Consider the following 13875-nt stretch of genomic DNA (forward strand, 5'->3'; position numbering starts at 1 on the left):
GAGATGGCTCACGGGGAAGAGTGTTCTCTACACAAGTATGAAGGCCAGACTTCAAATCCACAGAACTCATAAACAAAAGGCATCAGTAACCACTGTGGTGGCAGAGACAGGATTGCTAAGTTTCACTGGCAACCAGACTAGCTTCAGGCTCAACAAGAGACCCTGTCTTAAGGGAATAAAGTGGAGCGTGATCAAGCAGGGCTCCTGATCTGATGTCCTCTGGCTTCTGGACACACACCGAAAATGAGAATTAACAGGAGGGAAAAAGATCAACCAGCCGTCCCCTACAGTTCCTACTTTCAGCAATCACAGCAAGGCTGGGGGTTGGGGCGGCATCCAGCGCCTAACGACATAATGGGCAGGGCGGGTTTTTGCTTTGGCAGCAAAGGCTGGGTCAAAAACAAAAGGCAGCCTCTGAAGGCCACAAGAGGGCTTCCAGGGCACAGTAGTCACGGTACAACTGCAGAAGCAATGTAGGCCACAGGCCAGGGTGGTCCAGGGCGGAAGCCTTTGGTATAAACTCATTCTTCACAATTCTGTCACCTATGCTTGCAGCCACCGCTAGCACGCATCATGTCACTCGAATGCGGCGTGTCTGTCACTTTATCGTCACCCTATACACGTAACTTTCAGCAATATAGTCTCAAAACACTTGAAATACAGCCATAGCCTGCGCCTACCAGCATCCTCTGCCTGTGTGTCCCCAACATCCTTGCCTGCGTCCCCAGCATCTGCTGCCTGTGTCCCCAGCATCCTCCGCCTGTATCCCCAGCATCCTCCACCTGTGTATGTCCCCAGCATCCTCCATCTGTGTCCCCCCGCCCCACATACACACAGAGAAAAGCTAAAACATGGCAATGACAAGCAGCTGCTTCTGGAGCACTTGCTCCAGACTCTGAGGACAAAGCTGGTCATAGAAGCACTAAGAACCGGGAGACAGCTACTCAACCCATTAGCCACATGGCCGGATCAATGTCTCAGCTCCTTAAAGCCCAGGGAGGCCGGGCTCTGGCCCACAGCTCCTGTCTGTACAGGTCTCTCTAGTCTCTGACCCAGAAAAGCCAGGCCTCCAAGCTCAACAGGCACCTGTTTTCCAAAGGCTGGGCCCAACATGGCCTTGGAGACTTTGAAAGCTCACATGAACGACAATCCCGTAGCCACTCATAAGCCTAATTGCTGTATCAAAGCACAACGTTAAACATGGTAGCTGTGACTCACTTCTAAGTTAAAGAACACCCTTTAATTCTTAACCAGTTGGAAAACGAAAGCCTACAAGCACCCTCTTTGCCTCTCCCTGTCCAAACAGATCACACGTAGGACATGGGCATGGCCCACGAAGGAGATTTATCTGCCACAGATTTATCCTGTGACTGCCCGTATGTGTCACTTAGAAAGGGGTGGGAGAGAACAGGTGGTGCATGCCAATAGTCCCAGCACCAGGAAAGCTGAGGGGCAGGAGAGTGGTGAGTTCTAGGGTAGCCTGGGTGACTTGTAAGCTGGAACTGGAGGCGGCTGATGATGGCAACGTGGGCGCCTCTACCAAAAACACAGAAGTATCTGCAGATGGCTGGATTCTGGGCACACACAGGACTGGACTGAGGCATCTTGAGATGTGAGAGGATAAGGACACCCTCAGCACAATGGGGATACTTGGAAAGGATGCAGGTCCCAATGCCAAGGTCCCCTACAGGCCGAATCTGAAACAGCCTGAGTAATAAAGTGAACAACATTACCACTGACAAGTACCCACACTTCATTTTAATACAGAGCCGAGTAAATGGAAGAAAGAAACTGGCTCCTTCGAGCTATGTGTATCTGTGAGAGATTGCCCTCCCCTCCCCCAGACTGCCATAACACAGAAATAATCTCATGAAGGTTTCACCCACGGACATCAGAATCAATAGCAGAATGTCAGAGTCCGTGTCAGTAAGCTCAGTCTCACAGAATCTCCCTAAAATATACTGCCAACTGAGAAGGACAGGCATGGCAGTGGAGGCTCCCACTGAGGGCTGGACCCACGGACACTACCTGCTGCTCTTTGTGGGAGGCCTCAGGCCCTTCTATGGGATTCTCGCCCAAAGGGCAAAACTCCAATCTGATGTGAGCAAACCCTGGCCCTATGAAGCTGAAGGCTTTAGAAAGTCAGTGGAAAGTCCAGGCCAGCAGTGCTGAGGAGCCAGGAGACAAGGAAGCACGGTGCTGATGCTGGCTGGGTGTCAGAAGCGGAAACCGGCTGCTGGGACAACATGTGGAAATGAGACCCACAGAGCGCCACCGTCCGTGTGAGCACCAGTCCTGGTGGTCACCCTTGCAGGAAGATGGGTAAAAGGTATAGGGGAATTCTTTGTACTGTTTTAAACTTAAGTTGGGAATAATTTTTTTAAGGATATTTAAAACTTTTTAAATCCAAAATCAGCAGCAATGGAGATATTTGGGGGGGGGGGTGGCGGGGTGGTTTCTTGAGACAGGGTTCTCTCTGTAGCTCATGCTGTCCTGGAACTCACTCTGTAGACCAGGCTGGCCTCAAATTCAGATATCCACCTGCCTCGGCCTCTTGAGTGCTGGGATTAAAGGCCACAAGGGCCCAGCTGAGATGATAAATACTCTACGTCTTGATATGATTTGGGATTTTTCAGGCACATTTGTCAAAAGTCAGCAAATAAACATAAGTCTACATTTTACTATTCTTAAATCTTCTATCAAAACCTACTGCGATAACAAAACATAGTACGTGATCTTGGTTTTCATTTCTTGGGACAAGTACGGATGCCATAATTCACGGTGAGACACACCAGCTCCAGGCTAGGGTGCTGCCAGCCGAGAGCGGCACGTTTGTGAAGTCACCCTCAGTGACCACACGGACGGATGGACTGATGTTCCCACCAGTCCACAAGCTCCCCCGGGACCCAGTCTTTAAGAGTCAGGAATGCTGCCTACACCACCGCTTCATGGTGGAGTGAGGCGGCTTGACATGCTGACGCCAAGGGGGGAGACAGGACAGCTTTGGTAGGGGAATGCCAGGAGCAATTACAGTCCGGCTCAGCTGGACTTCTGAGCCCATCACCCCTCCTTCCGAGCCAAGGATTAAAGAAGGGGGACACACACAGGCTTTCACTACCTATGCTCCCACTGTTCTAAGCCGTACACCATGAGAAGGGGGTCTCTAGGAGGCATTTCCCGGCCAGAGCCCATTTAATTTCAAAAAGACTATGATAAAGATATATCTGTTTATTTGTGTATCAAATTGCCCTATTAACAATGTATCAAGAATACCCAATCCCTACCACTAGTTCTATTGGTGAAGGATGCAATTCAATACTCAGGGCCTTAGAGCTCTGGTCCCTTGGAGGCGGGAACAATCTCCTGTAGCTACTGCAAACAGGAGAAAACCTGGCTGTTAACCTATTCGGTCTCGACCTCAATGCTTTTCCTCTGTAGAGAGGCTGTGCTTCCTTTAGAAGTCACAGTGCTGCCACCAGGGGAATTGCATTGGCTGCTGAATGGGAAGGAGCCTGGGGGTGGGTGGGGACCCCAGTAGGGCACAGTTCAAAATTTACTTGGGGGAAAAAAGGCAACATTTCTGTGGGCTAGGCTGGTTACAAGCTGACATCAGCAAGTTCCTGCCCATGGCTGTTTCTTACAGCTGGAAAAACCTGTTTGGACAGCCCTTGCCAGGGCTTGTTACAAAATCTGGCCATTCACAAACGGAGCTAAAAGGCAGAGGCAGCTTCCCACAGCCAGGGTTGGGTGCTCACTTTCTGACCCCAGGCCCAGCTTTTTGGCATGGTGGTGCCTCAGAGTCCCCAGCCTCTAGTCCTGGCGCGGAGGAGGGCCTGTGGGCCGAGAGCACCTGTCGCCTGTGGCTCAGACTGCCCTTGCTTCTCTACCAACACCGCACCAAGCACACTTGTTCAGAAGCAAGCATGAAACATTCCTCACTCCACAGTCCGCGTCTAGGGTTCCTGGGATGTTCTGAATGGGTTATTTTATATTTTAGACAGGGTCTCACTGTGTAGCCCCTGCTGGCCTTGCATTCACAGACCTCTGTCTGCCTCTGCCTCCTGAATGCTGGATTAAAGGTGTGTGCCACCATGCCTGGCCACTAGCTGGATGCTTTATGTACATATCATTTATTACCAGCAGGGCCACTCTCTTAGATAACTGTGCAGAGACATGGCAGCAGGGTGAGACAAGGGGGGGCCGACACATCCTCATACACTTCACAGGGCTTGTCTGCACCTCAGGGCTCCAGGCTGACATCAAGACCATGGCACACTCCTGTTGCCCAGCTTCTGCACTCAGGCAACCCTTGCTAAAGCCGGCTGATTTCCCCTGGTGGGAAAAAGGCAACTCGGGCAGGCGAACACCTGCGGCAGACAAGAGACTCCTGGCGCCAGGCGGCTCTCTTCCTATGAGTCTGCTAGCAGACCTTGCACGAGATGCCTGTGAAGCAATTAGACACCTTCTGTGGGCTCAGGGGATTTAGCTAATTGTTCCTACATACAGGCTGCTGCTGCTTACAGACTCCTGGAGTGTCTGCTGGCATTACCAACATTCCTGGTTGGATTAGCACAAACCTTGAGCCAGGAGTCCACCCTGGCTAGGCAACAGCCTAGGAATAGCTGCGGAGGGGGAAAGTCCTCTAAAAGCTAGCTACACCCTCTCTGCTTCACAGGGCGCAGGGTCCTAAGGTTGGTGCACTCTGGGCCTTCCCTTGCCACAGACTCCACGTGCTGCAGAACAGACTGGAGGTACAACTGACTTCTGGTCACCAAGCTACCACACTGTTCGACACGCACCACACACACACACACACACACACAGATGCGCATATGCACACGAGCATGTGTGCACACACACACCTGGCATTTCCTTGGCTTTGTAGGCCTGCTACCCCACAGTTAAAACCAATGATCAATTTCAACTCACTTGTCATCTTTCTCATAAATATTAAGTCCAAGGGCATCAACGCCAAGCCAAAGGTCTGTTCCTTTTTTATTTTTGATCTCGAAATAGTTGATCCCGTACATTTCCAGGTCCTGAGCAATCTTCAGGTATTCTAGCATGGCACTGTCCCTAATGGGAAAGAAAACATAGGTTCTGTGGTTAGCAATAAATCACACCAAACACACGAGCCTCTGCAGATGCTGGGAATAAAGGCCAGCAAAGGAGAGTGGGGGCATGGCTTACAGAGAGGCAAGGCCTGGAGCAACCAGAGGCAGCTAGGCAGTAGGGATGGGCTAGGCCTGCAAGCAGCTCCCTGACAGGGGTCTGTGCGATCCTGAGCCCTGTAACTTATCTGCTCTACACATTCAAGGAGAGCTAACTGATTTGCTCTAGTTTCTAAGGAGACAGATTTTTTTTTATTCTCTTGCTAGGATAACCCTGTTTCTTGCATTCACAGAATGACCAGAGATCCCAACAAAGGACTCCAAAGGCTCTTGGCCACTCAAGGACTATGCAGCACGTAGTTTCCGAGTCCCACACTGCAAGAAAGTAGTGAGGGCTGAGGCCAGCAGCAGGGACTGGGATCTTTACCTGAGCACCCTGAAGCCTCCAGGCCTCTGTCCCTCAGAGATCTATGGCCGATCTCACCTGGGGCCATGTTTACATTCTGTGTAGTGTTGAAGGCAATGACCTCACTGCAGGATTTTCTCTGAAGGGATGGCTGGAGCTAGCATCTGAGGCTCAAACTGAGTTGCTTCTTACCCCAGACAAGAATACCAGGCCTTGTTTAAAAAAACAAAACTCTAAAATTTCTCCCCCCCCCCCCACCCCAAGGGAACCCCACTTGTCTGTGCTGTATGTCACCAAGCACAAAGACCAAACGCTGACCTCTCTGGAAGTGCTACCATGAGAAAGTAAGCGGAAAATGGCAACACTCACTTGAGCATCCCTCGGTGTTCTGCATGCCACACCTGGATCCGGTCCTCCCACTGGTCCCTGGTGAGCTTGTGCTGGTCCATGACTCTAGGTTTCAAAAGGAGAGATGCAGGGCAGGCTGTCACCTCGAGGGCTGTGGCATGTGAGCCAAGAGGCCCCTTCCTAAGTGCATTCACCCCTACTGTTCTTGTGAATGAGACAATCGTGGGGTTTTTGTTTCTACTTTCTGGTTTTCTTTCTGGAATATAAGCCTGAAGATTTAGCCTTTCAAAGAACCCAATCCCACTGTAAGCTTTTTTACAGTATTTTAAATGACTTTTCTTCCAAAAGGGGTCATAGACTTGCCAGAGGCCAGGTTACTGTAGACCAGGCAGAGCTAAGTAGGCAGGTCAGAAGGGGGCCTGGCCATCAGACACAAGAGGAAGGGACACAATGACCCTGCAGTGTCTCAGTTATCATCAGAGGAGCGGACTGGCTCAGAATAGTCCTAAAGGAGCACTTAAGAAAGTCCCAGCCTCCCAGCCTAAGTGACTTGATGGTGCTTCCTCCTCCCAGGCCGGCGGAGGCTCACCTCTGGGGAATCAATCGCTCGGAGCTAAGGTACCCAGACTTGTGCATCTCCTTGTTATAATCTCCAAACTTGGCCTGCACGGCGTAGGAGCCCAGGAGCACAGCTGTCTCTGGGGGGCAGTAGATCTCGTCGCTGAGGATCCCCTCCTTGACTTGCAGGAAGAACAGCTTCTGTGTGATGTCCTGGATGAGCTCCTCTGCCACATCCTCGGGGTAGAACTTGGCCCGGAATTTGAACTGGACGGGGTTCTCCTTCCGAACCTCTTGTGCAGACACCTATAGGACAGAAGGCAGTTCTCAGTACCAACTCCAGCTCATTCCTGAACACCAGGGATCCAAATGCTATTATAAAAGTATTGTTCTTATCATCTGAGAGTGTCCCGGGCCTGCTTCGGACTTGCTGCATTATGGAGGATAGTCCTGAGTTTGATACTCCTGCCTCTGCCTCCTGAGACCTGGGATTCCAGGCATGACCCACCATGCCTGGACTAATTCAGCACATTCCTTAGCCCCAAATCCATCACTGTAGCTTGTGATGTCAGCCTAAAGCATCTTGGCTCTGTTGGAAACCCAGCTACTAGGCTGCAGGACCGCTCGTCCCTCTGCCATTTCTTGGGACAGTGCTATCGGTTCCAAAGAGCTCATTTAGGAATGACCCCATGTCGTCACGCTGGGACCTGCCCCAAGCCAGCCTGTGCCTGGACCATGAACTGACCCCTCTCGCCCTCCTTGCAGTGACATGGAAAATGAGGTGGAGGAAAAACAGCACAGCCTGCAAGGGTCCGAAGAAAACACACTTAGCTTTCATTATTATGAGTGACGTTGCCAAATTTTCAGAGCTAGAAGATAATTTACTGCAGACTCAAACAGAACAGCAGGTTCTGACAATATGGTAGGTGACTCATGACTTCTAGATTAATCTCATGGGGGGGTGGAGGTGGGGGGAAACAAGGCAGTTAGCTATTACCTGCCCCAACAGGGGACTCAAGGGGAGGAGTGCCAAGATCTGATTCTACCTTCCTGGAAGCTTGCAGCCCCTCTGTCTATAAAAGTCTTTACACAAATAACAAGGAACACAAAGACAAAGACATATGCTGGGTCTATGCCTGCTAGCTGACAGAGGGAAGGAGCTCCCACAGCAGACACGGTGGAGGCATTCTGGTTTTGATGACCAGTTAACTAATGGCCTGCAGATGGTGAACTCCGACTTACCTTTTTATCAAGTTTCAACCAGGTAGGAAATCCTTTATTGTCCACATACTGGAGACCAAAGTACCACACTTCACGGAGGCCAATCGTCTTTACCACCTGTGGGAGAACGAGAGGCCCACCATGAGAAACACCCTCACACAGGCAACGCCAGCCAGTGGGTGCCCCCGCCATGTGTTCACCAGTCCCCAGAGACCGGGACTCTGACTGGTACGGCAAACAGGCAGTCTCGAGCACAACCTCTGGCCCAGATGTCATGTCAAAGCATAAGTGACATATTTTAGCCTGAATCTGACCGGATTCTAGGTTATCTGTAAGCTTTACCCTTGACTGCAGGCTCGGGCTGGCTGGGATGAGCACACAGAACGGAGAGACCACCTTCGGGAATGTCTAGGCATACTGCCCTGCATCAGGATGCTCAGGCAGGGGGATGGCTGGAAATCACCAGCACCACACATGGTCCATGGAAATAATCCCCCCCCCATACACATAGACACACATACTCACACCCACACACATAAGAGAACTAAGTCCTAAACCTTAGATGTTGCAGTTTTAAACGCCATGACAGGAAACATTAAACCTGTCCTTCTAGGAGTTCCTGGGAGGTATAAACAACACGCTAGACTAGACTGACTGAACACACCAGAAACCACATAGGAAGCCATGTGTTGATGGTACACACCAGATCCCAGCTTTCAGGGGTGCAGGGCAAGAAGGGTGTGAGTTAGGGACCATCACAGGTTACATTGTGAAATGTCTCATCTTCCCTAAAAAGAGAAACCATACACACAGGGCAACGAGGAACCCTAGCCACCTGACACCCTCATCTGTAGAGGGGCAAATGCTTACTACCTCCAGAATCTCTGCTTATGAACTGTCATGGGCCGCCCTGCTCGTGCACCCCACACATCAGTGGGGATGCACCACCCCAAGACTCTATCAGGGATGGTGTGAGGGAAATTTGGCTTGCTCCACACACTCTGCCCCCAGGACTTCGTGAAGCCCATTCCCTTGTGCTGAGTGCAGAGGACTCTCCGTAAACCCCTGCCAACTTCCTACTCTGCACAAACCAGCGCCTTATCATCCGAGGTGATGCGGGCTGCACAACAAAGTCCTACATACATAGCAAGCGGGTTCTGGCTCTAATCCACCCTTTGCAGTTCATCCGCCCAACTGCAACCTCAGCCTGGTCCTGTCCATCTGACCTCCCTCTCCAGGGCTCTAGGCTTCCACTGACTGCCAAGGCCACCACTCAGAGTCCTCTCCTGCATTTGTGTGGATGGCTAAGTCAGTCTGCAAGCATCCCGTGTAGCCAAGGCCACCACTCTCAGTTGCCCTGACTTGACACTCCCTCCTTACTGTTCTCAATGAATGAGCTTCTGCGGTTTTAGTTTAAAAGATGGGCTTCCCCCAAGGGCAGGTTAAACACCTTCCCTCGGTACATTCTGAAACCATGGTCCTCCCATGGGGGAATCCCGCACTCCCACAAAGTCGTTATTTCCACTGCCTTCACGGTCCTGTGATTCACCTCTCAGCTTCAGCCAAAGAAGGGTCTCAGTAGCTCGGGGGCTGACCCTCACCTCTGCCTTGGGACGGGTTTGGATGACAGACTTTTAAGACACAAGGACAGGGGTGCCTGAATCAGTCAGCCAAGCAGCAGCTGAAGTACTGTGTCCCATGCCTCCTGTCCCCACAGCACATCCAATGCCAGTTCTTGCTCTACATGGAGCCCCAGCTAGTCCAGTGACAGGCTGCAGCCTGGACTGCGAGGGGAGAGGCTGTTGCAGTGGCAGGATGGTGGGGTGATGTCTCGGGGTGTCGTCACAGGAGTGCCAGCATGCCCATGGTCTCTGTCCCTTGGCTCCATCAGGCTGGAGGGTCTGGTTCTGGGACAAGCCTCGTTCCTCGGATCTGTGACTGTAGTCTCATTTTCCCCTTGTACTATATAGTTTCCTGCTATGCTGTGGAAGCAATGTCGCTGGTGGCCCCACCACCCATTTGCCAGCAAGGACGAGCAATGCTCGAGAGCCAGAACTGACCAGGCCAAGGGCCACATGGCACTTAGTAGCTGTGCCCAGCTTCCTCTGGGAAACTTTCAGGGGTGACCTTTAGATTTCATCCTTAATCTAGCCTCACCCCAGAGCAGAAAGTATCTTAAATCTCACTAGAAGAGAACACCTTCCAAACAATGGTGACTGGCTGCCAGCCCTGCGGAACAGGTCTGGGCACGCCCTGGCACCCAGGGTTCTGCCGCAGGTAGAGCCACCTGGCACTACCCTGTGCTCACTTTTCGGAAAAGCCTGGCCCGAGAGTGGGCAGTAGTGCTGAATTCCCTTCCCAGGCCTTCCCAGCACCAGTGCTCATTTTCAGGTCTGGACCTTGAATGCAGAGGGCAGTGGGGCCACTTGGGACAGCAAGCTCCTTGGGTCAGGTGTTGTGTGGCTCACCTCTGGCCTTGTGACCCAGACCCCTGTCTGCTCTCGAGAGTTTGCTCTCATTTATCTCTCCGATCCACCTCAAGCTTCAGGAGGTGCAGGAACATGAACGTGCTTGCCCTGCTACCTCCAGGCAAAGCCTGTGCAGACTGCGCTGAGGGCCTGAATGCCAAGGGTGAGCTGGTATCTTTGGTGCATCCCTCACCATTGTCTGGGCCCATTTAGTCTACGAAATTGGGCAGAGAACAAAGAGGCAAGGAGGATTTCCCAGGACCTACCAAGAGATGGGAACAAGAGGTACCCTTTCTCCCCATTCTATGTGAGAGTAATGTAGAACATTCTGGAAGAGCTGCTTTCTAAAACCAAGTGTTCTGCGGTGAAACTGCCTGTTGGGGCCAGCTACCTGAAGTGTTTTCTTTTCTTTCTTTCTTTCTTTATTTATTTATTTATTTATTTATTATGTATACAATATTCTTTCAGCGTGTATGCCTGAAGGCCAGAAGAGGGCACCAGACCTCATTACAGATGGTTGTGAGCCACCATGTGGTTGCTGGGAATTGAACTCAGGACCTTTGGAAGAGCAGGCAATGCTCTTAACCGCTGAGCCATCTCTCCAGCCCCCCTGAAGTGTTTTCTTAAGAAACAGATGTAGGCCATTCTGTTTCCTCACAGAACTGAGGGGGACCACAGGACTGACACCCTGAGAACCATTCCAGGTGTTGGATGGTCTCCACCACAGCCCTGTCACGGTGATCACGTTAGCAAAGCTGCCTCTGTCTGAACTGCAGAAGAGTTGGCCAGCTCTGGCTTGGATGCTACATCTGGGCTGCTGACCACCTGTATGGTCCTCAAGGTAAGAATGGGGTTCTGCTTTTGTTGTTGTTGTTCATTTTTTTAAAAGGTTCTGGAAATCCGTTTTAAAAAGGGGGACCCCACATCGTCTTTTATCTGAACAAGGTCACTGTGCTCACAATTCACGGATTTATAACATTGAAAAGAATGAGCAGTTACTACAAAGACCATGGGGTCTTCGAACCTAACAGAGCTGCGAAGCGCTTGCTGACACGTGACTCGCAGCTGCTAAAACAACACTAGGTATCGTTTCCTAGTCCACTTTGGGAAGGGTTGAACCATTTAACAAAACTGAGTTTATAGCAGTGCTGCTATGATAAACCCTAATATCTACTGAATGTTATCAGCTAACAGCTACTTAACAGAAAGACCCGATGTCACGGGCGTGTCACGGCGGATGAGATCTAAACAGTGCTCTACTTTCTCAAAGGCCCCTTTCATCTGTTACCTGAAGTGACAAAACATGCTATCTGCTTAGAAGACCAAAGGGTTGGCCCCTCACCCACTTCTTACGAGTGGTCAATTCCCTGTCCCGATATCGGAGACTGACCTGATCAAAAAGCTGTTTCCCGGTGGTGTTTGGCTGGATGGCAAACTCCAGCTCGGCATCCATGGTGGTCACCCGAACGTTGATCTGGAAAATAGGAGGAGAAATTTGAATCTCCCTGTGCTTTCTTCCCCTGGTGGCCTCCACGACTTCCCACCTAAGCCTAGAGCTGCTTGGCCACGCGGCTGCTGCACATGCTTCTCTCTAACATCTGTCCCCCACATGCCACAGGTCCTAAAGGAGGACAGCTGACTGAAGTCACAGCAAGTACAGGCTCTGGGCTCAGCACACGCATGTTTGCAAAAATCTTAAAACCCCCACGAGAGTCAGCTGAGTCAGGCAATGCTCCTGAGGTCCCAGTCGGAGGCTCGTACCAAGGTGAAATGCAGAAGGAGAAGAGGACACACACCTGATAGTTTGGGGACATTAGGAACTCAGAAAAACGATGCAGCAAGTAAGCATCAAAACCAAAGAGGACAAAACGTCAGGCAACCATTTAAGATGCTAACTATGAAGCAGAAAAAGGGAAAATGACGTCTAAAGTTAAAACCAGGACAGGCAGGTGGTGTAGTCTATGAATGCTGGCACACAGGACAGATGTAGGGGAAGGCAGTGGAAGCTGCATCAATGGTACCCTTGCTTAAGTGATCCCAGTGATGGGGAGAGCCCTAAAATGCTTCTACTCTCGCCCTACTAGGGTTTTTTGTTTTTGTTTTTAAACAAGTTGGAACTGGAGAGATGGCTCACCAGTTAAGAGCATTTGTTGCTCTTACAGAGGACCCGGGTTCAGTTCCCCAGCACCCACATCGTGGCTCACAACTTATCACTTCAGTTCCAGAGGATCTAATGCCCTTTTCTGACCTCCAGGGTACCACACAAACATACATACATGCAGGCTGTGTATGTATACACACACACACACACACACACACACACACACACATATATTTTAATTAAAAAAAAGACAGTTCTCACACTTTACACTTGAGAATACCTAGGCTGACTAAGTATAGGAAACTGCAGTATCTCTTCCTTATCACCCTTCCACGGGGAAAGACCACAGCACACAGCAGCTGTGATTCAGACAGTCAGCGGGGTCTCTTCCGAGCACGGGGCCCTGTCATGAGGACAGCACTTAGCCCAGAGAGCTCAGAATCCAGTAGATACAGGATGCACCAGTACAGAGTAAGCACCAGATGTAAGTTCCTTCAGTAGAAACAGGATTTATCTGCTTTCTCTCCAGCTGGGGCAGCACAGACATTTAATCCTAGCACTCGGGAGGCAGAGGCAGGCAGATCTCTCAGTTTGAGGCCAATCTGGTCTCAAGGCTACACAGTGAGACACTGTCTAAAATATAAAAACAAAAACCAAGAAGGAAGAGGGAAAAACAAAAGGTTTGTACTAGTGTTAAAGACTGGACAAACCGAAGGATGATCTCAGATGCCAGAGCCTCACTATCTGGCTTCTCTAGTATACAGGAGAGAGGCATCATTCCCCAGATTAAAACAACAAAGGAAAACAAAGAAAAATCCCCAACTACCCCTCCCCAAAAAACAACCACCTCCCCATATCTGCAAGTTGAAGAACTAGAATTCGCTGTAAAGAAACCTTCATTTTATATTTTAATATTATTTTTAAAATTTAGAGTGGTAGTCACTTTCTGATAACAATACTCCTTTTAATTAAAAGAGGGGACATTGGGAGAATATAAACTAAACAAACATCCCAACACCAAGTCATCAGATCTTCAGTGACCAATACAGGAAGAGCAGGCTGGATGAAGAGAACATTTGGGACCAAGGCTTTCTAAACTTAGGGCAATGGGGAGAGATCATCTCCAGAAGCCAAAGCCAGTCATTACCATAAAAAAGATGCTGTGTGGGCAGTAGGGACAGCTCAGTGGATAAAGTGCTTGGCCGAAAAGTATGAGGACCAGAGTTTGGTACCCAGACTAGCTGGAATTGGAGAGCCTGGAGTTCCATGAGAGACCCTGCCTTGATAAATAAGAGTGGACAGCAATCTAGAAGACCACCAGCATCAACTTCAGGCCTTAGCAGGTATACATACACATACGCATCTACCCACATCACACATATGATGTACACATATGCAGTTAGTATCAACCGTTCTGAAAACTACATGAAACACTTTATTAGAAATTTAAAATGTGCCAGGCGATGGTGGCACATGCCTTTAATTTCATCACTTGGGAGGCAGAGGCAGGCAGATCTCCGAGTTGGAGGCTAGCCTGGTCTACAGAGAGAGTTCCAGGACAGCCAGGGCTACACAGAGAAACCCTGTCTCTAAAACCCACAACAAAAACAAAGCAAAAGACGAACAACAAACAAAATTGTCCTCCCTAAAAATGCCAAGTCA

General features: G+C 50.2%; 1 protein-coding gene across 1 annotated transcript in view; it reads right to left on the reverse strand.

Moving 5' to 3' along the window:
• Ezr (ezrin) overlaps positions 1 to 13875 on the reverse strand; it is a 41860-nt gene that overhangs the window by 9769 nt on the left and 18216 nt on the right. The window contains exons 2-6 of the mRNA XM_041680177.1: positions 11503 to 11586; positions 7666 to 7761; positions 6455 to 6729; positions 5887 to 5970; positions 4930 to 5076 (exon numbers count right to left, since the gene is read on the reverse strand). Of these exons, the coding sequence (XP_041536111.1) occupies positions 4930 to 5076; positions 5887 to 5970; positions 6455 to 6729; positions 7666 to 7761; positions 11503 to 11586 (686 nt within the window). The remainder of the gene's footprint in view (positions 1 to 4929; positions 5077 to 5886; positions 5971 to 6454; positions 6730 to 7665; positions 7762 to 11502; positions 11587 to 13875) is intronic.

The sequence above is a fragment of the Microtus oregoni genome, unplaced genomic scaffold (assembly GCF_018167655.1).
Source record: "Microtus oregoni isolate MIOR12 unplaced genomic scaffold, Mior012 000033F_ref0000390, whole genome shotgun sequence".
Classification (NCBI taxonomy): domain Eukaryota; kingdom Metazoa; phylum Chordata; class Mammalia; order Rodentia; family Cricetidae; genus Microtus; species Microtus oregoni.